The sequence below is a fragment of the Nannospalax galili genome, unplaced genomic scaffold (genome assembly GCF_000622305.1).
Source record: "Nannospalax galili isolate Female #2095 unplaced genomic scaffold, S.galili_v1.0 scaffold781, whole genome shotgun sequence".
NCBI lineage: Eukaryota > Metazoa > Chordata > Mammalia > Rodentia > Spalacidae > Nannospalax > Nannospalax galili.
The window spans coordinates 1,948,643-1,975,432 of NW_008346898.1; the positions used below are offsets into that span (position 1 = coordinate 1,948,643).

At 37.5% G+C, this 26,790-nt stretch overlaps 1 protein-coding gene and 1 pseudogene across 14 annotated transcripts in view; both read left to right on the forward strand.

Annotated features, from left to right (window-relative positions):
- Positions 1-26,790, forward strand: part of Cep112 (centrosomal protein 112) — a 576,146-nt gene that overhangs the window by 188,857 nt on the left and 360,499 nt on the right. For 12 of the 14 annotated variants that reach the window (XR_003851118.1, XM_029568391.1, XM_029568396.1 and 9 more), the window contains 5 exons: positions 5,405-5,559; positions 5,842-5,971; positions 7,201-7,293; positions 8,833-8,892; positions 15,720-15,799. Coding sequence is in view for 13 of the 14 variants with exons in the window: in XM_029568391.1 (XP_029424251.1) it covers positions 5,405-5,559; positions 5,842-5,971; positions 7,201-7,293; positions 8,833-8,892; positions 15,720-15,799 (518 nt within the window). In the remaining variant the exon portion in view is untranslated. The remainder of the gene's footprint in view (positions 1-5,404; positions 5,560-5,841; positions 5,972-7,200; positions 7,294-8,832; positions 8,893-15,719; positions 15,800-26,790) is intronic. The other 2 variants (XM_029568392.1, XM_029568395.1) reach the window with 2 other exon arrangements.
- LOC103742205 lies at positions 18,486-25,073 on the forward strand (annotated as a pseudogene).

Consider the following 26,790-nt stretch of genomic DNA (forward strand, 5'->3'; position numbering starts at 1 on the left):
TTTGTCCCCAAGCTATGATATTAACATTAATATCACAACATAAGACAGTACAGCCTTAAAAACCCCACAGTCCTTAAAAAAATCCAACACTTAAAAATCCATAGTCTCTTTTAAAAGTCTCAACTGTGGGTGGGCTTCTGTAAAATCCAAAACAAGTACTGTCTTATTTCAAAGGGAAGAATCGGGCACACCTAAGCAAAACCAAAGTCCAGCAAAGTAGCTCAAGGCTGGACATCTGGGATTCACTCACGATCTTCTGGCTCCAAAGGGTGCTGGCAGCTCCACTGCTCTGACTCTGTAGTCCACAGCACACTCAGCTCATCTTGCAGACCCAGGCCAGCTCCATTTCACACCTGCCGCTGTCCTTGACATTTTCCCCTACTTTTCAGGTCCCCAAAGCAATCAAAGTCAGACAGTTACACTTTTAAGATTACAGTTTAATGTTTTTCTACAGCTTAGCAGGATAGCAGATGAGTTACTGAAACCAGACCACATGGTAGGGAATGCTTACTGGGTGATCCCAATCACACCACAGGCCAGGTGGCTTCCAGCATTTCCTGTCTTTGTACTTTCAAACTATCCCACTGTCTGGTGCCAATCTCTGTCCTAGTTTGTTTCTTCATTGCTGTGACAATGGAAACACTCTCATTTACAATAGCCTCAAAAAAGTAAAATATCAGGAATAAACCTAACCAAAGAGAGTAAAGACCTTTACAATAAAAACTTGAAATCTTTGAACAAAGAGATTGAAGAAGATAGAAGATGGAAAGACCTCCCATGCTTATAGGTTGGTAGAATTAATATTGTGAAAATGACCATCCTACCAAAAGCAATTTATAGATTCAGTGCAAGCCTAATCAAAATCTCCATGACATTCTTCTCATAAGTAGAAAAAAAAATCTTAAAATTCATATGGAATTACAAAAACCTCAGATAGACAAAGCAATTCTAGGCACAAAGAGAAATGCTGAGGGAATTATATACTAGATTTCAAATTATATTACAGAGCTATAGTCATAGAAACAAAATGGTCATGGCACAAAAATAAACATGGAGTTCAATGGAACAAAATAGAAGATCCAAACATGAGTGCACACTCTTTCAAGCACCTGATATTTGGCAAAGACTCCAAAAATACACATTAGAGGAAAGACAGCATCTTCAAAAAATGGTGTTGGGAAAACTGGATTTCTATGTGTAGGAGAGTAAAATTAGACCCATATCTGTCACTCTGCAGAAAAATCAACCCTAAATCAGTCAAAGACCACAATGTGAAACCTGAAACTCTGAAACTGTTGGAAGGAAACATAGGGGGTACCTAGAAGATAAAGGTGTAGGAAAGGACTTTCTAAATCAGGCTTAGTTTCTCAGGAATTATAGTCAACAATTGACAGATGGAACCTCATTAAACTAAATAGCTTCTGCACAGCAAAGGAAACAACTAGTGGAAGGAAGAGGAAGCGCACAGAGTGGGAGAAAATCTAATCTTCACCAGCTATACATATGAGAGGGGATTAACATCCATAGTTTTCTAAATAGTTATTGCATTAAACTGACTCTTAATGAGTTATACCCATAGATTAATGCATCTCACAATTCTCAACAAAGAAATTTGCTTATGCAACAACTGGTAATTAACACAGAAACTCATAATGGGCCAACATGCAGAGAAAAAGAGGCTGCAGAATGCTTATCCCTGAACAGGACACCTATATCATACCTCTGCTTCCAAGGCTCAGCAAGCATTGTGGAAGAGGGGGCAGAAATATTGTAAAGGCCAGCGGTCGTGGATGACCATAAGGAAGCAGAGTTTTCCAGACAACTGGTCAGTTACTTGTACGAACTCAAAGCAAAGGTGACAGCATGCACAAGTCCACGCAAGCTCAAACCAGAAAAATCCCAGCATAGACATGAAGAAGTGGGTAAGAAACTCTAACTCTACATAAGGAAATTATGGCAACAGATGGCTGCTGGGAGGATCAGAGACAGTCTCTTTTAAGCAAAGGAGTCTTGGTACGTTAACCAGGCTCCAATGTATGGACCTACACTGAAGGGCATTTGGAGACACAAATAGACGCTATATATCTTATTATTTCTATAATAGAGTATATTAAATTGGCCAGGGAAAAATAAAAGGAGATGAGAGTAGGGAAGGGCATCTAAATACCATCAAATTACATTGTATAAAAGTCAGGAAAATTCAAAAAAAATTTTTTTTTAATCCAACAGACTCAAGAAAACAAATGACCCAATTAAAAAATGGGCTATGTGTCTGAACAGAGAGCTCTCAAAATAATAAGAAATAAAAATGGCTAAGAAATACCTTAAAATGTTGAACTAAATGCTGGTAAGGATGCAAAGAATAAGGAGGTATCATTTATTGCTTGTAGAATTGCAAACTGGTGCAAGTACTGTGAAAATCAGTGTGGAGAACTAAGACAAAAATAAATCTACCATATGATGATGTTATACTCCTCCTTGGCACATATAAAGCACTCAGTGTCCTACTAAAATATACTTCTTAGCCATGTTTCTTGCTGCTTTTTTTTTTCCTTTTTGGTCTTTTTGAGACAGGGTCTCCCTGTAGCCCGTGTCTGTTATGTGCTTTTTTTTTTCCTTTTTGGTCTTTTTGAGACAGGGTCTCCCTGTAGCCTCAGATGGCCTAGAACTTGATATGTAGACCAGGCTGGCCTTGAACTCAACAGAGATTCGCCTGCCTCTGCCTCCCAAGTGCTGGGACTAAAGGTGTGTGCCACCACGCCTGGCTCTTGCTTTTTTTTTTTTTTTAACAATAGCTAAGAAATAGAAAGAACCTAATGTCCCTCAACCAACAAATTGATAATGGAAATGTGGTATGTGTACACAATGGAGTCTACTCGAGGGTCAAGAAAAATTAAGTTATGACATTCTCAGGTAAATAGATGGAACTAGAAAACTTTTTACTAAATGAGGTAACACAGACTAAGAAAAGCAAGCAATGTATGTTTTCTCTCATTTGTGGATCTTAGCTCCAAATCCTTAGATGTGACTATATATCCTGATATAACTGCAGAAGCCAGGAATATGGGAAGGAGCCATGGGTGTAAAAGGAATGAAGGAGCTTGAGAGAGGGGAATTGTATGAGACAGTGTTGTCAAGGGGGAAATGGTGGGCAAACAGGGATACTTTACCATTGAGGGACTAGGGAAGGTCATACAGAGGGAAAAAGAGGAAAGATAAAAAACAAAACAAAACAAAACAACCCAAATAAACCCAGTTAGGTGGTTTGAAAAGCCAGAGAGAAATGTAGTAATTCAAAATCCTACAGTGTGTGTGTGTGTGTGTGTGTGTGTGTGTGTGTGTGTACATATACACACACTCTCACTACTCATCAAATAAACTTTTTGTAACAGATGGAGACTATTAAAAATTTCCACAATTAGTTACCCAGCCTGAGTATATATAATACACACACACACACACACACACGTATTTTGTGTATAGTATAGAAGATACTATCAAACTACCAAGGGAGAAAACTAATCAGTGATTCTATTCAAATGTAGCAATGGCAAACCCAGTAAATAATTTCAACTGGCGTAGTAGTGGCACTTTTATCTTAAGGGAATCAACAACTGCTTAATTGAACTTAAGGCCTTCCCAATGGGAGTGAACTTGTGTGGTGCTGTAAACATAGTCAAATACAGGTGGCTGGAGAGGTAATATATCTTAAAGAGAAATCTACTTTTGTCACACCCCTAGACCCTATGTAATTTCTTCCTGTATTCTGAATAGGTACCCTTATATTTACAGACAAGCGTACCTCTCACTACTCATCAAATAAACTTCTTTTTGTAGTAGATGGAGACTATTACCAATTTTCACAATTTGTCAAATGCAGATAATAAGCGTCTGTTAGGTACCCAGTCCTAGCTGATACTTCTACAATGCAACATTTACACCTAAGGCTCAGGGAACCTTGGAGAACAGGGGTAAAAATGAATATTAATGCATCTCTCAACTCTGATCAGCAAAGCTTCCTTATACAACAAATGGTGACTAACCCAGAAAGCCACAACTACCCCAAGTGCAGACAATAAGAGACTACAGAGAACTTTTCCCTGAATAGAGCACCTGTATCAAATCTCTGCCACCCAAGGCTCAGGGATCATTGCAGAAGAGGAGATGGAAAGTTTGCAAGAGCCACAGGTGTTGAATGACCACAGGAAACAGAGTTTTCCAGACAACAGGAAAGTTACTAGTATGAACTTAAAGCAGTGGTAACAGCATGCACAAGACTCATGTAAGCTCAAGCCAGACAGAATCCCAGCATAGAAGTGGGGAAGTAGGTAAGAAGCCCTAACTTCAGCTGAGAAAGTACTGGCAACCGATAACTACTGGGAGAGGGAGAGTTGTTTGTCTTTAAGTGTGTGACAGCAGATAGATTAACCAGGCTACAATGGATGGATGCACACTGAAGGTCATTTAGGAACACAACTTTGCTGGACAGGACAACTTTGCTTCTTCATGACAGAATACATGAAAACTTGTAGGGCTGCATGAGAGGGGTGCATATAGGGGAGGGTGGATCTAAATATGATCAAAATACATTGTATGAACCTCACAAAAATTCAATAAGAATTTTTATGTATGAGCTGGCGAGATGGCTCAGCAGTTAAGAACACTGGCTGTTCTTGCAGAAGACCCGGGTTCGAATCCCAGTACCCACATGGCAACTAACAACTAACCAGAACTCCAGTTCCAGTGGATCTGACAGTCTCTTCTGTCCTACGCAGGCATTGCATGACATAGATGTACTTACCTACATGCAGGCAATACACACATACACATAAAATAAAAATGAATTTTTTTTAAAAAGAATTTTTACGTATCAAAATAAGCCATTGCAGGTGAAATAAAAGAGAATGTGTATGACAACATGGTAGCTACGTAATGAGCTATTCCTATATACTTGGAGGTAATGAACATATTGGTTATATGGTAGTTCTAGTATTAAAGTTTGGGGTTGTAGATTTTTTAAAAGTATCATATTACTTTTATAGTTTAAAAAGTTTTAAAAACTTTAAGTGAAAAGGACAAATCTAAAGTATAATGAAGAAGCATAAAGAGATTGTAATAGGCCTAAGGAGAGGAACCTGTCTTTCTTACCGTTTCCTATATCCTGGAATATTGCTGGATTCACTCAACATTCAATAGATCAATGAATGGCTGAACATGTGTTGTTATTTATTTTATGGTAAAAAGTGATTTTTAAAAGATTCGTTTAGAGATTTAGTTTTTACTAATATTGATTATGATATATTTGTTTTAATTTAATTGGTAATATGTTTTCTTCAGGGTGCTTACTGCTACAAAATGTTGTAAAGTCATTTAGAGGATTACCTAACAATGACCTGTTTTCTAGAACCACATGGTCAAAGAACTGGAGGCCCGTGTCCAGCAGCTGACTGGAGAAGCAGAGAACAGTAATCTACAGAAGCAAAAATTAATTCAAGAAAAATTGGAACTTGAAAGGAGTTACCACATAGCATGCAGTGAATTACAAGAAGTAAAAACAAGGTATTATGTGAATCTAATGAGTATTCCTATAAAATACTAATATTAGCTTTATAAATAGCCTGCAAAAATTATTATACTTGTGCAATTAATGTTATGAAGTTTCTAATAGAATTATTTGCTTATTTTTGAAGTCTTTGTTTAAAACATGTTTGTAATTAGTTGATGAACACATGGATACTTATTTGATATATTAAAAGATAATATATTTGAATTTAATTGATTTAAAGACTCATTTTAGAAATTGGTTCTAAAAATAGATTTTTTTTTATCTTACTGTTTTAGGCGCAACATACTACATAAAGAGAAAGAACATCTTGTAAACGATTATGAACAGAATATCAAACTATTACAAACCAAGTACGATTCTGATATCAACCTCCTGAAACAAGAACATGCGCTTTCAGTCTCTAAGGTATTGCATATGCTGGTCACACATGGCACAAGTGCTCATCCTGCAGCCAGAGGCAGCATGTAGAAACTAAGGATTTCCATTTGAAATTATTCTCTTCTTCATTTTGTTCTTGAAATGACTGAGACTTCAAAAATATTTGCTGGTAGGACTCTGTTTCCATATGGTTATGCACCTCCTCCCTGGCTCTTAAAATCTTTCTGCCCCCTCTTCCACAATGGTCCTTGAGCCTTGGGTGGGTAAAGTTTAATAAAGAAGTCCTATCCAAGGACCCCTGCTCATATGATTCTATGGCAGTGGTGTCAGCATACAACAGTCCCATGCAAATTCAGGCAGATAATAACCTAGCATAGAACTGGGAAAATGAACAGCAGACCTCAATCTTACCTGAAGGAATGTTGGCAACTGCTGCTAGATGAAGAAGAGCTGATCTTCCTAAAGCAAGGAACTCTAGATATGCTGACTAGACTCAGTGGATGGACTTGCCCTGGGGAATGGCTGGGGGCACTGACAGCATAGTGGACCTTAAAAGGGATGGCAGAGTATATGGGCTCCAGTGGGGGTGGGTGGCTATGGGAGGGTGCCAGTGGGGACAGGGTATAAAGATGAGTAAGATTGTTTGAGATGTTCTGTATGAAATTTTTAAAAATTCAATAAAAATTAAAATTTATATATTTGCTGATATTTGAAATATTGAAATGTTAAATATTTAATAGGCCACACAAGTACTTCTGCTATAAATTAACCTTTTTAAATATGAAAATTTTAAGGAAGGAAAAAAATTCTGAGAAGAAATATTAGTACATTTGAAGAGTGATACAGGCATTATTATTATTTTGGAATATTGGTTCTAATTTAGTTTTCTTTTTAAATTTTTACATTTTTCTGTGAATTTTTAAATCAGTGTTACATTTTCATAATATGAAGCACTATGTAGATTTTGATTTACATTTTTACATCAAAAGATCTGTATTTAGCTGCAAGTGATACTCTGTTGCCCAGCTCACTGTTCCTATTGAGGTATAATTAATAAACTTTTATTTCTTCAAAAAGATTAAATTTTATATTGTCTTTCTAAAGTATTTTTTCATTCATATTTATAGATGATTTTAATTCTGACTGAATTTTTAAGGGTAAAAATCATATATTTTTTTCAACCAAAAGTGTGAAAGTATTAGAAAAAAAATCAGTGTTCTGGTTTTTGTTCTCCCACCCCCACCTCCACCCCCCAGACATCTGGTGTGATTGAAGAGTTAGAGCAGAATGTCTGTCAACTGAAACAGCAGCTACAGGAGTCAGAACGCCAAAGGGAACAGCAAATCAAAGTGAGTCTTGTACCAGAATAGGGGCCCCGATGCACCTTTACTTTTTTGATCTGTGTTTATAATTGAGTCAATTAAAGAATACTTAGAAAAAGCCTTTGAGTAGGTAGGCATTTCTGATTGTATGATTGATTTTTTTATCTAAGAAATGAAGATGCTTCTATAGAGAGAATAAAAGTTCATTAATTTGTATGATATCTTTTTGAGATTAGTTTAAAAACAAAATCTGCAGTGAATTAAAAATTAAATCTTGAAAATTTCAGGAAAATGAATGAATTTGGAAAGTATATTAAGTAAGGTGACCCAAACTCAGAAAGACTGAACTTTCATGTTCTCTCTCATATGTGGTTCCTAGCCTATAGTGTATACATTTATATATAAACATATATACGTGGGTATAAATGTGGGAAAACCTAAAATCTAGAAAAGAGACCAAGAGAAGGTAAAGTGGGTGATAGGGAAGGGTGTGGATTGGGAAAAGAACATATGGAACACGACAGAGGAAAACAAGGGGGGTCAGCAAGAGGGGTATTAGCAGTGGGAGGTGGGGAGGATGAGGGGGAAAGAACTTAATAAAATACTTTGTTCCAAAATGCCACAGTGATATCTACTACCTTGTATGCCAGTTTAAAAATAAAATTATTAAAATGTATTAAATATTGTAAGTCCTACCTGATGTCCATTATTTATATACTGTCAATGTTATGCATCTGCACACTGTTGTTGATAGGATATATATTAAATTATATAGAGAAAGGGGGACCTCTTTGCTGCTCTTCTGTTTACATGTATTATATTATTGGTTAGTGTGGTATGCGATCAGATTTCTGGTTTGATACAGAAAAAAAAATTGGCGCTCAGAGACGACTCAGCAGTTAAGCTCACTAACCGCTCTTGCAGAGGACCAGGGTTCAATTTTCAGCACCCACATGGCCACTAACAACCATCTGTAACACTAGTTCCAAGGGATCCAATGCCCTCTTCTGACCTCCACAGGCATGTGCATCATGGGTGCACTTACACACATGCAGACAATGCACTAATATACGTAAAATAAAAAGAAAAATCTTTTTATTGTTTTAGAGAAATTCCCCCATTTAAATTCCCTCCTGGCTCCACTGGTATTCCTCCTTCCTCTTCTCTCTTCTCATGGCTTTCAGATCTTTCCTTTTTTCTCATAGTCAAAAAGCATCAAGGATGAGTACATGAAGTAGCCTCATATTTATCATTTCCATATTGAATTAGTTGGCCTTTATTGATTGTGTAATCTTAAGGGTCACAAAGATGCTACTACATTGTGAAGTAGGTGCTTTTGAGAACAGTAGCATTTTCAGACAACTGAGGTTGTTTGTCTCAGAATAAAAAGCCACTCACGTTCCTTTTTGTGGCCTAGAAAATTAGGGCTCTCTTAATAGCATGCCAGTAATATGCAAAACTCTGGAGTAAAGTTTGACACCAAGGTAGATACATTTCTTTTATTGGATTACTAATTCTATTGTCTCTAGTAGCAATTTTAAATATAAAAACATTTATTATTCACAGGATCAAGAAAACAAGTTTCACATGGAAAAAAACCATTTAAAACACACCTATGAGAAAAAGGTATGTTTGGTAGGAAACTATAAACATTTAAAATAACAATTGAAGCAGTTAATGGGAGCTTAATTTTAAAAAGCCATATAAAGAATTATTTGTTTCTAATTTCAGCTTTCCAACATAATGAGCTTTCTCAATTTTCATGTTTATGAACAGCTTTAGTTCAGTTGTTAATCATATTGACGTTATAACACTTTTTTATGCTCTTTTTGACGAATGAAGGGCATCATTGACAGAATGACTTTGAAAAACACATTGAAATTATATTTTCTTTCTACCAGTTTAAAAATAATGAGATTTACATTACATTCTGTTGTATGATATGTGTAACCAAAAACCACAAAACATTAAAAGAACTGACTGCTACTTAAAACTTGATTAACAGTTTCTCGTCATTCAGAATAGTACTTATCTCCACTGATATATGTTAGTATTTTTGTCCTCAGTAATAACCAAGGGGTTATTGATATATTAGGCAACAAAGTACAGATTTGTGACCAACACTTCAGTTCTGAAATTGTTTGATATTAGACATGGACAGTAAAAAAGAAGTGGAAATAACAAATGTTTGTTGATATTTTGATTATTAGGTGTGCTTCTAATATTTGCCAAAAGAATCCACTTGTGAAATATGCATATAATATGAGATTTACCCTGTCATTAAGATACATATAAATTAAAGCTAAATCTTGTTGATACAGCATTCTCATTGTACTTTGTAATACATCTTTTCTATCTATCTAGTTATTCAGTAGCTATACATTAAGGGCTTCCATTAGATAAAGTATTATATTAGGTAATAAGGTCAGGCTGGGGATAGTAAGCTCTGTCCTCTAAGAACTTAATACAGCCAAGAGATGTGTGAGATAAAGAATATTTTCATCATTTACAAAAGTATTTCTTCTGATGCATATTGACCTGTATATATGCTCCTTAAAATTATAATAATTTTCATACTTCTGCAGTTTTTTCATAGGTCAATGCAAGGTCTTTAGTATATTTCACATGTACAAAATGGTATTTAAACAAGGTGAAGTGCCTTTATTGAAGTAAAGAAGTTTTTTAGTTTCTATTGCTGAGCAATGCATGCAGTTTCCTAAGTATCTTGCCTACCAAAGAAAAGAACATGCATTGCAGTAAGTCTTTTCTTCTACTGTGTAAGGCCCCTGGATTAATCTGGGTGTATTTGTTCATCCATATTCATTGGGAAGATTTTTGGCTTCTCTTCCATTATGGAGTACCTTTCTAACCTACTGCTCTGTGGTCAGCTTCTTTGAATGGTATCTGGTTGCTTGTGAAACAGATTGGGCTGGTGTAAGGACCAAGGCACACACTGACTAACAGTGAAAGAATATATTCCTCTCTTAAACTTCTTTAAGTCCTGATGATTATTTGATGAAGAGATAGGCCTAGATGGTTCTTTCTCCTACCATTCTTTTCTTGAGTCTTTAGCTACTACGTAAACTAAGTTTTCTGCTATCAGTCTTTCTTCCTCGTGGATAGGTACAATGAAGGGAATGAGAGAACTTATTTTGTAACTGTAGTTTATGACAAAAGCTCCCACTCTGGTAGCCTAAAAGACAGGTTTTGCCACCTGTCCCAACACACTGAAGAGCTAAGAAGTAGTGAAAACCAGGGGAAGGAGATTTAATCAGTGTGCATTGGGAAGAGAAACAAAGGGGTCCAAGGACCCAAAGCCCATCTTTTGGGTATAGGCCTGAGCTTAAAGTTTAAACAGAGAAAGAATTGGGGCAAGGAGGACAAGTGGTATGCATAGTCAAACAAGTCCTGTAGTCCCTGGGTCATTATCTCAGTTCTAGTTCTACAAGGTGATATGAAGAAGTCCATATAGCTGGAGGGGACAAGCTGGTTCTTAGGAGATGATTATTCATGCTCCAGGGTATGATCTCACTACCACAGATAATTCCTCTCATCTGGGGTCATCTCTCCTGCTAGACTCTGCTGTTCTTGTAATCCAGGGTTTAGAAAGATGACTGGAAAGAGCTTTTACTTTTTTGTGGGCCTGGAGCAGGACATTGTGAAAAGCTGACAGTAAGTTAATCTTATCTTTGTGCCTTTTGCCTAGAAAGGGAATGAGATAAGTTAGGTATCACTGAATAGTAGATAAATTTTTCCTTGAGTGATTGACCCTGATACTGCAGAGGTAAGCAGGTGACCCAAAGTAAAAGACAGATTCAGAATGCAGAAGGAAAGGCTGGGTTTCCTCTTGCCTTCAATTACCTTGTGGGTTTCAAGTTGAGAATCCCGTACATTTTTAGGAAAGACAATGTCTAATTCCCTGTTATAATTCCATTTTTATCAGTAACCTCCTGGCCATTCCTGTTCTAGTTCACCCTGAGAACAGACCTAAAACCTCTTTATAAGGTATGGCAGGTATAGTTGTTCCCTTTCCAGGAGCTATCAATTGGCCTCACTTTTTAAAGAAAGTAGCTGGCTACATTTTATTATTTTCAGTGTAAACATGACTTGTTTAAAACAACAGCAATCTTTAGGGGAAAAATAGCCATATTTATTTGTTCATATTACATATGTTCCTGCCATTATTTATAATGAAATAAAACATTGCCCAGCATGCCACTTTTCATTTCACAATTCCATAATCTCTCCCTTTTAAATTGACATCTGTTCTTCTTTATTAAACCTGCTGTGATCTCAAGCCTTGAAGATTTGATGTCTTGTACACCCCTGAGGGAATATCCTTTCTGACAGCTCAAAGAGCTGACATAAATCTCACATAGGCTTGGACTATGTAACTGGATAGCTAAATGGTATGTATAGGTCTTTTGTTTGAGAGACACTGTTACAGGTGTGCACATTCAATAACTTTCGGTATACAACTTAGTTCTGAATATCTGTTCAGAAGAGGAAATGCCATCTGAATGACATTATTTCCTCATGCCAGTGTGAAAGCAGCAGGATGAGAACATACCATTCCAACTTGTCTTTGTGAAAGAAACTGCATCAGATGCTGTCCCTAATTTAAGCACATACATATTATCTCATGGTCTTTATTGATCTCTGGTGGCTGTTGCCTGCTCTTCAGATCTTTGAACATCAAACAGATAATAGGCTGTAAAACTAAATGTCATTGTTTGATGAAGTGTCCCAATCTGTTAAATCAGGAAATGGTTAGAGTAAATGATTTTGCTAGTAAGGAAACACCTGCCTCCTACAAATATAACCTATGGCTTGTTTTCCCAAAACGGCACTGGGGAGTAAAGAAGGATGGTGCTGTTTACCTAAAGAAGAACATGAGACAGATGCTAAACATGCACAGTTAAAAGTGTGCCTGAGTTGAGTTAGCCTCCCCAAATCAATCTGATGTATCGTGTAACAATCAAAATATGAATTCTGATGAACTTTATTCCAGTGTTTAGCATTCATATTTACTTTGTATCATTATGTTTAAAATAATTTTTTAAATTTCACAACTGCTTTATATGTAATGTATTAGATTGTTTTTTCCAACTGCTTCTGACATGATAGTCTATAAAAGGATATGTACCTTCCCTGAAATTAAAAAAAATGAAATTGTGCTGTCCTCGTATTTAGCAAAGTCATATAACCAGCACCCATATTTTTAACACTGAGAAGCAGAGATTAGAGCAGTTAAGAGATACAGTGCTGTTGTCCAGCTGGTTGATTTTGGGGCCAGGCTCAGTTTTGTACTCTTTGCTATGTCATGATATCTGCTGCAGTATACGACTTTCCTGATAGATGGAGAGCATAGTCTCTCTCACTTTTACAAGTACTCCTGTTTTGATTACTTAAAGTTGGGGACTGTAAGGGAGTAAAATCATATTTATCAATTGTTCAATAAATGTGCTTATGGCTACTGAAGTTAATTACTTATAGTAAATTCTCATGTATGAGAGTAAGCTAAATGTCTTAACTATCTAGTTTATGTTCTCATCGTTTTACCATGTGTATATATTCATATGTGCTATTCACTATATTTTGGGGAAAGATGAGATGCATATCATATTGCCTTATTCCATACGATCATTAGACAACATAGCAAGACTCTTTGTCAAATATAAATAGAATATAAATGAAAAATACAAATAAAAAGTAGATGTTAAACAATAACATATTTTATGTTGTTCCTTAATTTTCTTCCATGTACAATGATTTACATAATATTTCAACAAAAATATTAAAATAAAGTCTTTGAGATCAGTATGCATTGATACCTTGCATAGTACTTAATTATCTTACTTTCACATATCTGAAATATAAATCAAAATAAAGCTATAATTCAAAAAGGATCCCAAACATTCAATTAAAAATGTTGTGTTAAGTGGAAACAAACCCAGAACATCCTTTATTGACTATTCTATTCTGGTCCAGCTATGTTGAGCACTGGGAATAATACAATAAATGAGAAAGAGCTTCTAGCCTAAGACTGTGTCAGTGTATATTTGTTTCACCCAGAGAGAAGCCCTTATTCCCCTCCCACGTAGTTCACTGTCCCTTCAGAAATGGTTCTGAATTTGATCAAGATGCTGATGTTACAAACTAACAATAACTAAGAAGCATAAACTGAAGACCCGACACAGGTTAAGATTGAACAGCAAATGATGAAGAGGACTTACAAGAACTCAGAATACTTAGCAGTTCAGGGGCTGTTTTCTGAAAGGGCAGTCTTGTGCATTGTGCACATGGTAATTGTCGGTAATCAAGAAAATATTTTTATGTGGTGTTTAATCTGACACAGTAATAGTAATTTTTTACATTTATTGAGAGTTTTATTATGTTCTTAGTATTCCTAAGAATACCCGGAGTAATTTATTCTTATCACAAAGATTTGATACATTTATTGCTGATCCCATTTTTAGAAGGGATTGAGACATAGAATGTTAAATAACTTGAGGAAGAGGAGGAATACAAATGCATGTAGTCTGATTCTAGAACTCCATTTAAAGTCACCATGTAATTCTAGATCAATTTTCCAAAAAAAAATGTACAAAATTTATTTGTATTCCAATTTAACATTCTTGCTGTGTGCCAAGCACTATAGTATATATTAGGAATCCACAAGAAGTAAGACAATAATTTAAATTTGAATCTGGTTAAATTTTGAGAAACAGATTTTTTTCTATGCAAAGTGAGATATATTGAGTGATAAAGATTTTTCAAGGTGAGGTTATTCTTTTCCTTGTAATAAGAAAAATAGTCTTTATGAGAAACTTGAAATCGAACATTTACAGGACTAGAAAGGGAAGGGGGCTTGTGTCTTCTACTTCTGATCGTTCAGTCCCCAAACCATGCATTTCCTCCCTGCTTCTCAGTTTTGTTTTACTTTTCAGTGGTTGTTGTCATAGCAACCAGCAGAGGCCTTTTGATATGAAAAATCGCCACTCTAGTTTCACTGTGCTTAGTTGTAAGGAAACAGTGGATTTTACTGATTTATCTACTTTATAAAAAGAGAAAATCCAAGATAATTATAAAAAGAAAAGGTCAAAGAATGTAGGTTTGTGTTAAAGAGGTCCCCATCCAAACTGATAAGACCAGCTGACAACTTTTGGTCAGTACCAGTACAGGTTTAAAACTTCCTTAACTCTCAGGAGGCTCTGCAACCTCACTTGCCATGTGTGTGGAACTGTTTAACTCCTTCCCCCTTTGTCCAGCTAAGGATTGTGTTACATATTTTTTTGAGATAGGGTCTCACCATGTAGACTTAGCTGGCTGTATTAGTTACTTTTCTGTTGCTGTTGTAGAAACACCATGACCAAGGGAACTTATAGAAGGAAAAGGAGCAGGAGTCCATCATGCCATGGGGAGGCATGGCAGCAGAGGTGGCTGGAGAAAGAGCAGAAGCTAAGCTCTCACGTCTTCAAGCAGGCACAGGACAAACAGAGTGGCTGGAGATCCAGCAAGGCTTAAGAACTCTCTAAGCCTGCCCCGAGTGATGTGCTTCCTCCAGCATGACCTCACCTTTTAAGACCTCCCAAAACAGCACCACTAACTGGGAACAAAATGTCCAAATACTTGGAGCCTGTCTCATTCAAACTATTACACTGACTTAGAACTTGCTGTGTAGACCAGGCTAGGTTTTTGTTTTTTTTTTCAGATCCCGATAATGTCCACATGTATCACATTTGTCAATTTGTGAAGAGAAATTTTCCTTTAGCTCTTGTGATTGGTGCAGCCATCCTACCTACTCAAAGAATGTTCCATTTAAGAAGGCATTCGTCGTGATGAGGTTTTTCATTCATAACTTGATAAATGGATGTACAGGTCATGCTCAGCAATGGAAGAGAAGACTTTCATCATAACGGTTCTGTGTTTGGAGAATTTTATTTATTTTATTTTCTTGAATTTTGTGAAATTCTCTTCCTTTGGCAAAACTACAATTTTTTAAAAGATGAAAGTGAGGCAGACACAGTGGTACACACCTTTAATACCCACAAACAGGAGGCAGAGGCAGGCAGATCTCTATGAGATCAAGGCCTCCAGCCTTATCTACATGAGGCCAACTGGGGCTACAAGGAGATCCTGTTTCAAAAAGCCAAATAAATAAAACACAAAAATGAAAATCAAAGTTATTGATACCTTTTTGAGTTTGGTATATGTCAATTCATTTAAGAGACTCTACATGTAGTCAGATGTAAATATTTATTCACTTTGGATCAAAAATTCATATGGAAAGAGCATTAAAATTATTCTATGTTAAATGATCACAGTTAAGAAAGTTTCTGCCTTGAAATATCTAAATCTGATTTTATGTTTAAAGTGAACTTGACACTGCCGTTTCTTTCTGTTCTTGAGTATCGCTATCTTCCTGTAAATTTCACATGGTCTTGTCATAGGTTCATGTACTGCAAAGCGAGCTTGATAAAGAAAAAGAAGATGCTCAAAAGAAAATTCACAAATTTGAGGAAGCTTTGAAGTGAGTAAAAAATGGTAATTTATCTATTTTTAAAATTACTTATACTAAATTGTCAGCCTAATTGATAACCAGAATGAAAGATCATGTTTCACAATGGGCTTGCTGTGCATTAGTTTGCATTGGTTTCTCACCATGAATCTTTGTTTTCAAAACGTATTACTAGTTGATTTTTTTTAACAGAAAACCAGTTCAGTTGTTTTTAAGTGCTAGAAATGTAAGAAAGTACAATTTAGTGGTTTCAGATGCTTTCTTTCTCTTAAGTGGAAACACATTTTTTTTAAATAAAAAATGAGATTTAGCTCTTAGGACCTTTAGAAATTGCTCTGTATTTTTTCTGGAGAAATTAAGGTAAATAAGTGTTTTAGTTGTTGTATTTGTAAATAGGTAACTATCTAAGCCTATTAGGAATGTTTTTCTCTCCTGAAATAATATGTAAAGGTATATTATAATAGTAGAACTTGTCTTTTCTGTTCATTTACTTAGGGTGAGTAGATTTTCTTTTTATAAATATTCTCTGTGTGTTCATCTCTTTTTGTTTATTTTTTATTGAACTTTTGAGTATTTCATACACAGCATCATAATCTTTTGACCTTCTCCCCCATTACTACCCACCCTTAGCTGCTCCCCCCCAGATTTCAAATATTCTGTCATTTGTGTTAAGGCCTACCAACTCAAGTTAGTGTCCCCTGACCTTCTTCAGTGCATGTTCATCCACTGGGGTCTAGTCAGCCTATCTAGAGTCTCTCAAGATCAACTCTTCCTCACCCAGCAGTAATCAGCTGCCAGTAGTTCTCTGGCTGAGACTAGGGCCTTGCTGCCCCTTTACACAGCTCTATGCTAGGTTTTTGTCTGATTGAGTTCACATGGGTCTTGTACATGCTGACACTATTGCTGTAGGTTTATATGAGCACAGTCCCAGGAGCCTATAAGACTCTGTTTCCATGTGGTCATGCACCTTGTTCCCTGACTCTTGCAGTCTTTTCTGCCCCCTCTTCCACAGTGATCTCTGAGCTCTGGGTTCATTGCCCTCTGTTGCATGAGGAAGCTTTGTGGATGCCAGTGGAGAGATACATTTGTATTTTTTCTACCCCTTGTTCCACTATGTTCCTTGACTCTTAGATGTAGAGTCTTCCATTTTAGATGTGTCTCTTAGGGTTGAGCATTTCACAGACACTTAATCTCTGTGTGAACAGTTGTGGAACTCTGTAATAGCCTCTGTCTGTTGCAAAGGAAAATTCTTTGATGAGTGGTGATTGTCATACCTGTCTGTGAATATAAGGATCCATATATAGCACATGGTAAGAAATTATGTTTGTCTAGGGATGTCACAGCCTTGGGGTTTTCTCTAAGATCTATGGCCTCTTCAGCCATGTGTATTTGGCTATGTTTGCAGTATTCCCACATGAGTTCCCTTTCATCTAATGGACTTTAGGTCCAATTGGATAGCTGTTGATTAACTCCCAAGATAAAAGTGCTACTACTGGCACAATATAGTTTGCTGTGCTGGCCATTGTTGTGGTTATTAGGCCTTAAAGCTGAGGTTGGACCATCAATTGATGCTCTACCTTAGCATTTTGTGTGGTGTCCTCTAAACCTATGAGAACTAGCCTTCAGGGAAGTGGTTTCCAGGTCAGTTACAGCTCCATTGTTCTAATTCCTATGTCTGAATTGTGTCCTGTCTTTAGCAATAGGGTCTTACCTTCAAGCTCAGGGAGGCAATCAAGGGCTGTGGCAATAGCCTGTCTAATTTTTGGAATCTCTTGGACTACCCTGGCCAACAACTTGAAGGGAGGTTTCTCCTGTCTGATACTGTTTCTTGTTATATAGCCTTCAGCTATACACATGGACTCATATAGTGATATTGTATGTATAATTTTTCAGAAGACTTTTGAAGTAATACCTTTCCCTCTATTTTTTTTAACAACAGCTGAGCATTATTTATCTTTTCCCTCTCTCCCTGTCTCCTTTCTCCTCAGTTAAAGTATCCTCATTTTCCCCATTTCACCCTTGATAACACCAGTCTTCTGTGGTCTTCCTTCTCTTGAGCTCCTTCTCCTTTACTCCCATTGTTCCTTGTATAATCTTCCCTCTCCCCCTTCCATTTAAATTACTATTTTACCCACTCTCTGCTTGGTAATATCTGTCTCCTACTGTTCTTCCCTCTCAGGCTCCTTCTTTCCCTTTACCTCCCTGGTTCCTTTCTATTTTCTTCGCTCCTGCAGTTACATCAGGTTATGTACTCACATATAAGAATTTGGTGCTAGGAGATGGTGTTAAAGATTTTTTTTAATTTATTTATTTTTGTGTGTATGAGTGTATGCCTGCATATATGTAGCTGCACCTGTGTTGTACAATGCCCCCAGAGGTTGGAAGAGGGTGTTGGATCCTACTGGAATTGGAGTTATAGGCAGTTGTTAGCCACCATATGGGTACTGGGATATGAACCTGGGTTTTCTGCAAGAATAGCCAGTTCTCTTAACCACTGAACCATCTGTCCTGCCCCCTTGAGACTTTTTTTTTTTACCATGAAATCTTTAGCTTGAAAACACTGATTTATTCAGTAAATATTTGGTTCTCACCTTGTGTCAAGCAATATGTAGTACGTTCCCAGAGGACCATGCAGCCTTTTTGGTAAGTTAAGAAGTTTTACAATTCCAATGAGAACTTTAATTGGTGGAATGTCAACATGGCTTGTAACCCAAGGAAATCCTTTAAGAAGAAGAGGAGCTTCCTTGAGACCACTGTAGCTAATTTCTGGGGTTTTTCTTTGTTTATTTTTGTTTAATTTGTTCACTTTTGCTTTCCTAGGCCTCCAAACAGGAGTAATTTACAAAATACCCAAAAGGTCACCCAGCATCAAACATACTTTGTATCATATTGTCCCTGCAGACCTATTCCTTATGCCTTGAATTGCTTGTTATTAAAATATGTTAGCTACTTCCTAAATAGAACATCTTAAAATAATTTATATTCTACGACATCAGAAGATTTTTTATCTACACAAGAACTTGTTGCATATTTGTTTACATCAACTTTGAACTAGGTAAGATAAAAGGAGAGTGATAATATTCATTAAACATTATGTCTTCAACTTGAATCATGTCAATATTAACAGCCGTTAAGGGCTTTAAACATCTATACCAAAGTAGTAAGTTTCATTTGGAGTTAAAGGAACTATTTAAAATTTTGAGTAAAACTCCCCTATAGATTGATTCCTCTCATTCCCTAGGCAGATGGTGTCTTCATTTTGACCACGTTGCTGGGGGTATATAGCACCCAGTACAGTAGGAATGATCAAGATGGAAAATAACAGGCAGTTATATTGAAGTCTGAGCTTCAAAATAAATAGCATAAGTTAAGTTTTTCCCAAATGGAAAATTTCCAGGGAGTGATTGCAACTGCTGTTGAATCTAACGATTGTGGTGTTTCATTGGCCTAAACATAATTCCATTTTGCAGCCCTATAATGTAAATGCTTGCCTTGGCATTTAGCAAGATTTTTCTTTAATAAATATCCACAAACCTGAAAAATCTCATATTTAATCTGTGGTGTTATTCTTTCATATCATTATTGTTTCTTCCATTCATTTAATAAGGGTTTATTTATTCTGTACAGTTAAATGTATAGCAGAGGATGTCAGAGAAAGCAGGATTATGCACATGTTCTAGTTTGTTTCTCCATTGCTGTGACAAAATACTCTGACCACTACCAACTTAGGGAGGAAAGGGTTTATTCAGCTTACATTTCCTGGGTCACAGTTCATCAGGAAGCCCAAAGTTAGGAACTCAAGGCAGGAACCTGGAGGTAGGAGCTGGAGCACAGGCCATGGAGGAATGCTACTTACTGGCTTGCTCCCTTGGCCCATGCTCAACCTACTTTCTTACAGAACATAGGCCCACCTGCCCAGGGGTGGCACCACCCACAGTGGCCTGGGCCCTCCCACATCACTCAGTAATCAAGAAGATGCTTCACAGACATGACCACAGGCCAGTCCAATGGAGGCAATTCCCCAATTGAGGCTCCCTCAACCCAGATGTGTCAAGTTGACACTAAAGCTACCCAGCCCAATTGACCCCTTGTCAGCTTGACACATAAGCACATCACTATTAAACTATATCCTTTCCATTTCTTGTCCCCAAGATGTGGTGTTACTATCACAAAATGAAACAGTATAACCTTGGGGCTGGAGAGATGGCTCAGTGGTTAAGAGAACTGACTGCTCTTGCAGAGGACCCAGGTTCAATTCCCAGCACCCACATGGTGGCTAAAAACCATCCTCAACTCCAGTTCCAGGGGAATCTGAAGCCCTCTTCTGGCCTCTGCGGCATTGCATGACATGGGCGCACTCACATACATGCAGGCAATACACTCATACACATAAAATAAAAATAATAAAATATTGAAAAAAAACATTAAAACCTTAAAAGCCCCACAGTCATTAAAAAATCCAAACACTTAAAAGTCCATAGTCTCTTTTCAAAGTCTCTTAACTGTGGGCTTCTGTAAAATCCAAAACAAGTACTGTCTTATTTCAAAGGGAAGAATAGGGCACACCTAAGCAAAACCAAAGTCCAGCAAAGTAGCTCAAGGCTGGACATCTGGGATTCACTCATGATCTTCTGGCCTCCAAAGGGTTCTGGCAGCTCAACTTCTCTGATTCTGCCATATACAGCACACACAGCTTGTCTTGCAGACCCAGGCCAGCTCCATTTCACACCTACTGCTGTCCTTGGTGGTCATCCCACGGTCCTGGCATCTCCAAAAAGCTGGGGCCTCCACTGAAACTGAGGCTATGCTTTCACCAAAGGCCCCTTCTTGCCTCTTGGGGTGCAAAGCCTCAGATTCTCTCCATGATCCCTTTCAATTCTGGGGTTGTCACTGCAACTGAAGCTACACTTTCACCTATGGCCTTTCGTGGCCTCTCAGAGTGCCAAGCCTCAGCTGCTCTCTGTGACCCCTTCACACTTTCAACACCAGAACCATGCAGGAGACTCTTACACATTACCAAGTCGTACTTTACCTAGAGATGGAGTCTCAGGCCCCCTCTTGACCATAGCTTCTGTGTGCAGACCCTGAGGAAACACTTCCCAGAATATTTCACAATGGTGATGTTGGTCTCTTGTTACTTACAGCTGATTTTTCAGCCCCAGCTAACCAGCATCAGTTGTCCTAGTAAAGCAAAGGTTTTACTTCAGGTTCTGGTCTCTTCTGGTCTCTTCTTAATCACAGCTGATTCTTCAGCCTCAGCTGACCAGAACCTATAGATTCTCAATTCAAAATATCACTCAAAAGTCCTGATAGTCTCTGCTTCCCTTTGAATCTTCATAAGCCAGGCCTCCATTGTTCACAACTCTTTCAGCATAAGTGTTCCAAGCTTCACAGAAACAAACTCTAAGCACTCAATGGATTTGCCAACCCAAAGTTCCAAACGCTTCCACAATCCTCCCCCAAACACCAAGGTTGGCAAAACTCCACTCCTGGTACCAATTTTTGTTCTAGTTTGTTTCTTCATTGCTGTGGCAAAACACTCTGACCACTACTAACTTGGGGAGGAAAGGGTTTATTCAGGTTACATCTCCCAGGTCACAGTTTATCAGGGAGCCCAAGGTTAGGAACTCAGGGCAGGAACTTGGAGGCAGGAGCTAGAACACAGGCCATGGAGGAACGCTGCTTACTGGCTTGCTCCCCTGGCCCATGCTCAACCTTCTTTCTTATACAACATAGGCCCATCTGCCCAGGGGTGGCACCACCCACAGTGGGCTGGGCCTTCCCACATCACTCAATAAAATTAAGAAGATGCTTCACAAACATGATCACAGGCCAGTCCAATGGAGACAATTCTCCAATTAAGGTTCCCTCAACCCAGGTGTGTCAAGTTGACACTAAAACTATTCAGCACAGCATATATGAGTTCACATGTGAATATATAACAGGTAGAGCACAAGTCAAAGAATTAAATGTAAGAGGATAATTATTAAGATGGATTTGTAATAGGAGGCTTGTCAGAAAGGGACAACTCTTTACTTGATTTCTATAGGGAGAGTGGAGACTATGGATGGTTCTCCCGGGTTTCTGATTTTGTCCTTTGCAGAGATCTGACTGCCCATGGTCATTCTCTGTTTCCTTTCCATTTATGGACTTTCTGTTTCAGCATGCTTACTCCCTTCTCCTTGTTACTTTTTATTATGCTCCTTCCATGTCATTTTCCCTCTTTCTTGTAAGGACTTCCAAATCTCAGGTCATTTAATTTATTTGATGCTATATAATGTATTTATTTGAAATGCTAGTGGGAAAATTGGGCGACTTATTCTCACATAATAGTTGTATCAGAGATGTCAGAGGTCTAGAAACTGTTTTATGAGAAGATGATGTTGATATACTCTCTTAAACAGTTGAATTGGCCAATTCAGCCTTTCCTTTAGATTTCAACTTGTTATTGTAGAGCTATTATTATTTTAAAGGAAAACTTTGGATTGTGTATTGGTCACTTGTGTCTTGGACAAAATACCTGACAAAAACAACCTGAGAGCAGAAAAATCTATTTGATTCATGGTTTCAGAGGTAGCAGTTCATGATGGGGAAGGTGTGGAAGAGCAGAGCAGTTGACTTTGTGGCAGGCAAGCAGCAGAGCGGAGAATGCCTGTGTTCTGCTGGCTTTCTCCCTTTCTCCCTTGTATTGTGTCTAGACCTCCAGCCCATGAGTTGGTGCCACCCACTTTCTGGGTTGATCTCCCCCACTCAGTTAATCCCCTCACAGATAGATTCTCAAGTGGATTTCACTAGTCTCCTAGGTAATTCTCAGTCTTGTCAAGTTGGTAATAAATATTAATGATCATAGATTGCAGCAGTAGCATTTTTTTTTTTTACTTTAAGTGCTAACTCTTGAAAGATAACTTGCCATCGGCATTTCTAGGAAAAGGACTACTTTAATAATGCTGCCTACTATTGTTTTTGATTTTTCTTCTACTTCTGCTTTGACTGATTTTGTTTCCTGTGTCATTTTTACTGTAGAAAATAATCTTAATGCTGTCAAGTAACTGAAATTTATCAGAAACTGTAACTGCAAACGTATGAATTATATGTGTTTTTTAATCTTTTAAAGATTAGTAAAGTATATAGGAAACTTAATAGACAACTAGAAAATGATTACATGTAACAGAATAATTTATTGTTATTGTTTGAAGGGCTATATCTGCAAAAGTATTCTTTTTGTGAGGAATTAGAATATATCAACATGAACAAGAGTCTGTATTTGATTCTCAGATAATAACTAGATAAAATACATAAGTAAATAAATTTACATTAACTGCTATAGATGGTATATGCTTAGTTTATTCCTTTTTCAATATTCTTGATTTCTCAAATTTGATTTGCTAAGTTGTGGGTGCTATAAAATAAGACTTTGTTTTGAGATAGTATAGAGATTGTCTAAAGTATTCAGTGAAGACTTTGAAAACCATTTTTTTATTAATAACTTTCTTCACACTCCTTTTGTAGTAAAATTCAAAAGGTAACATGAAACATTTATTTTTAACTTCTTTTGTATTTCACAAAGCAAACATTAAAATATTTTTATACCAATACTAACATAAATGAGCTTTATGGTTTCTTGTAGTACTATTAATATATAGTAGAAACTTATTGGTACTTAGATACAGTTACAAATGACCCTATAAAAAATAGTCCTTATTTAATGAAAATGTTTTTGTTTTTGTTTTTGTTTGTCTATATACACCATATATGAATGTGTCTGTGTATCACTGTACACATTCAAAGTAAAATTTTTTCTGTAGTTTTGAAAAAGCAGATACAGTAAATCTGTGAAATGACTTCAGGCCAGAAGCCTCTTGACAGTGGTAATGCAAAGTAATTACTAAGTTTTGTTAAAATGAGGCAAATGAATTCTGTATAGTCTACTACTCTTCATTTAAATCACTCTTTAGTTTTCTCAAATGTGCTTATAACCCTGAAACTTATGATATGTTCAGGTAAATTTCTGTGAGTTTATATGACATTTAGACTATTTGGTTACCTAAATATGACAAATGTTTGACATTGTCTTTAACAAATGAGGCTGATTATGAAACATGTGATCTCAGTGTCAGAGGTCAAAAGTAGAACTGGATCAAGCAAAAACAAGAAAAGACCTTCTTTACTTCTTCCCTTGGGTTCCCACTCACTTCAGTTGACGGAACATGTCAAGTTCTGCTAGCTCTGGGGACTGCATGTAAGACTATTCTCCCCACATGTGTATCTTTCTTGTCACCACATAAAAACTTGATGGAGGTTTATGTCTAACAGAAATGCACATGTATGTACTCCCCCAAAACCCCATAGGAATGTTCACAGAAGTACAGTCAATAATACCCTCAAACTACATACAGCCTAAATGAATACTTAGTGTAGACTGAATAAACCGCAGTAATAGGAAACAATATAAATGAATATCACAAAGTTGAAAGTGGAACAAAGAAGCCAGGTACCAGAAAAAAGCTATAGTCCATTCTAAATGGTCCCATTTATACATAACTCAAAAAAGAGAAAAAGCTTTTTTTTTCTCTCGACTAGGCGTGCCCTCCTTGCACTCCTTCCTTCTGCTGCCATCCAGCTCTGGGATCCAGCCGATGCCATGGGTTTCAGAGACCCTCCCAGTGCTCAATGATTACCTGGCAGACAAGAGCTGCATTGAGAGGTGTGTACCATCACAAGCAGCTGTGGCAGTATTTGAAGCAGTCACTGGCCCACTGCCTGCTGACTTGTGTTATGCCCATTTGTATAATCACATCAAGTTATATGAAAAGGAAAAAGCCATCCTGCCAGGAGTGAAGAAGTCTCTGGGCAAGTATGGCCCTGTCATTGTGGAAGACACCACAGGAAGTGGAGCTACAGATGCTAAAGGTGATGATGACATTGACCTCTTCGGATCTGATGAGGAGGAGGAAAGTGAAGAAGCAAAGAGTCTCCAAGAAGAACATCTTGCACAGTATGAATCAAAGAAAGCCAAAATCCCTACAGTTTTAACAAAGTCTTCCATCTTACTTGGGATGATGGGTCAGATATGGAGAAATTGGAGGAGTGTGTCAGAAGAATTCAAACAGATGGCTTGGTGTGGGGCTCTTCTAAATTGATTCCAGTGGGATATGGAATTTAAAAGCTTCAAGTACAATGTGTAGTTGAAGATGATAAAGTTGGAACAGATATGCTGGAGGAGCAGATTTTTGTGTTTGAGGACTATGTGCGGTCCATGGATGTGGCTGCTTTTAACAAGATCTAAAAATCTATCATCAAATCAGTACATTTAAATAAAAGTTTGAAGGAATGAAAAAAAATAGAAAAGAAGTCATGCTCTGGGTTTAAGAAGAATCATAATATGGGCAACATAAGATTGTAAAGAACAGCAGATCAGTTGGTCAGTTCCAGAAAATATACAGAAAATGTACCATATACATGCTCTATTGTTCAGCTACAAGCTACATCCTTGAGTTGACTATGATTTTGATTTACTCCTCAATTTATAGTGTCTTAAAGAACACGATGGGCAGTGAATAAAGTTCTGGGCGAATAAGATTAGGAAAGCTAGGAAGCATATGAAAGGCCAGGCATGTGAAAAGAATGCACTGATTGCCCTCCTGCCAAAGAATCCTTGGTAGGGCAAGAACATTCCAATTTAGATAGCCGTCAAGTGTCCTCTATAGTATTGCAGTGTGGAAGTTGTGCCATGGCTATTGTAGAGACCTTGCCTGCTTGTTGAACACTGTATATCCAATGCCAACAGAGTCCCAAGAACAAAATTTAAGTTGGAATGAACTACACAAAAGAATTAAAATCACATGGATAGTGAATAGGTGAAGAAGTACAAACAAGTAATACCCTCAAGAGTTCATAATCTTCACTTATTGCTTTATACTATAACCAATAGTACAGAGATGTAAAAATCATTACATTCTGTATAAAACTTCAAACCTAGATAGTACAACATATTTCAGTTTCCATATTATATGTGTGCGTGTGTGTGTAATAGTCAAAATACTAGCACAGAGTTAATATAAAATAAACAATCTTGAGGCAGGATGTAGTGGTGTATGCCTTTAATCTCAGCACTCGGGAGGCAGAGGCAGGTGGATCTCTGTGAGATTAAGGTCAGCCTGGTCTACATATTGAGTTCCACATCAGCTGGGGCTACAGGGAGACCGTGTCTCAAAAAATGACCAAGAAAGAAAGGAAGGAAGGAAGAAAGGAAGGAAGCAAGGAAGGCAAACCAAAAAGCCCAACTTGTGAGTTGAATTTTATTGTTCTTGTTTTTATTTGTGTGTGTGTGTGTGTGTGTGTGTGTGTGTGTGTGTATGTGTGTGTGTGTGTTTAATCTCATAGAGATTCATCGGCCTCTGCCTTCTGAGTACAGGGATTAAAGGTGTGAGCCATCATGCCTGGCTTCAACTTGTAATGTTTAAGTTACAATTTTTTGTGAATTATTTCTGTTTCCAAGAAGGATTTATCTATAGAATGGCAGAAATGGAAAGGCATAAAATATTCTTTTAAAAACTTTATTCTTGAAGCCACATTCACCCTTCCATCCCCCCCCCTCGCCGTTCTATACTCCTAGTTTGAGCCCTGCGCCACTCCTAGTCTTGGGGCCCCAGACACCTGGGGAACCAATACTGCTTCCTGACCCTTCTCACCCAGAGCAACCCAGTCCCTTTCTAGGGCTCCAGGAGCACCACTTCTGGTCCTGGCCCCGCCCTCACCCAAAACAAGAAGCAACCCAATTGAAAGATGGGCTAAGGAGCTGAACAGAACGTTTTCAAAAGAAGAAATAAACATGGCTATGAAACATCTTAAAAGGTGTTCAACATCACTAATAATCAGGGAAATGCAAATTAAATCCACTTTAAGGTTTAACCTTACCCCAGTCAGACTGGCTAAGATCAAGAAATCAAATGATACCAAATGTTGGAGGGGATGTGGGGAAAGGGGAACACTCATCCACTGCT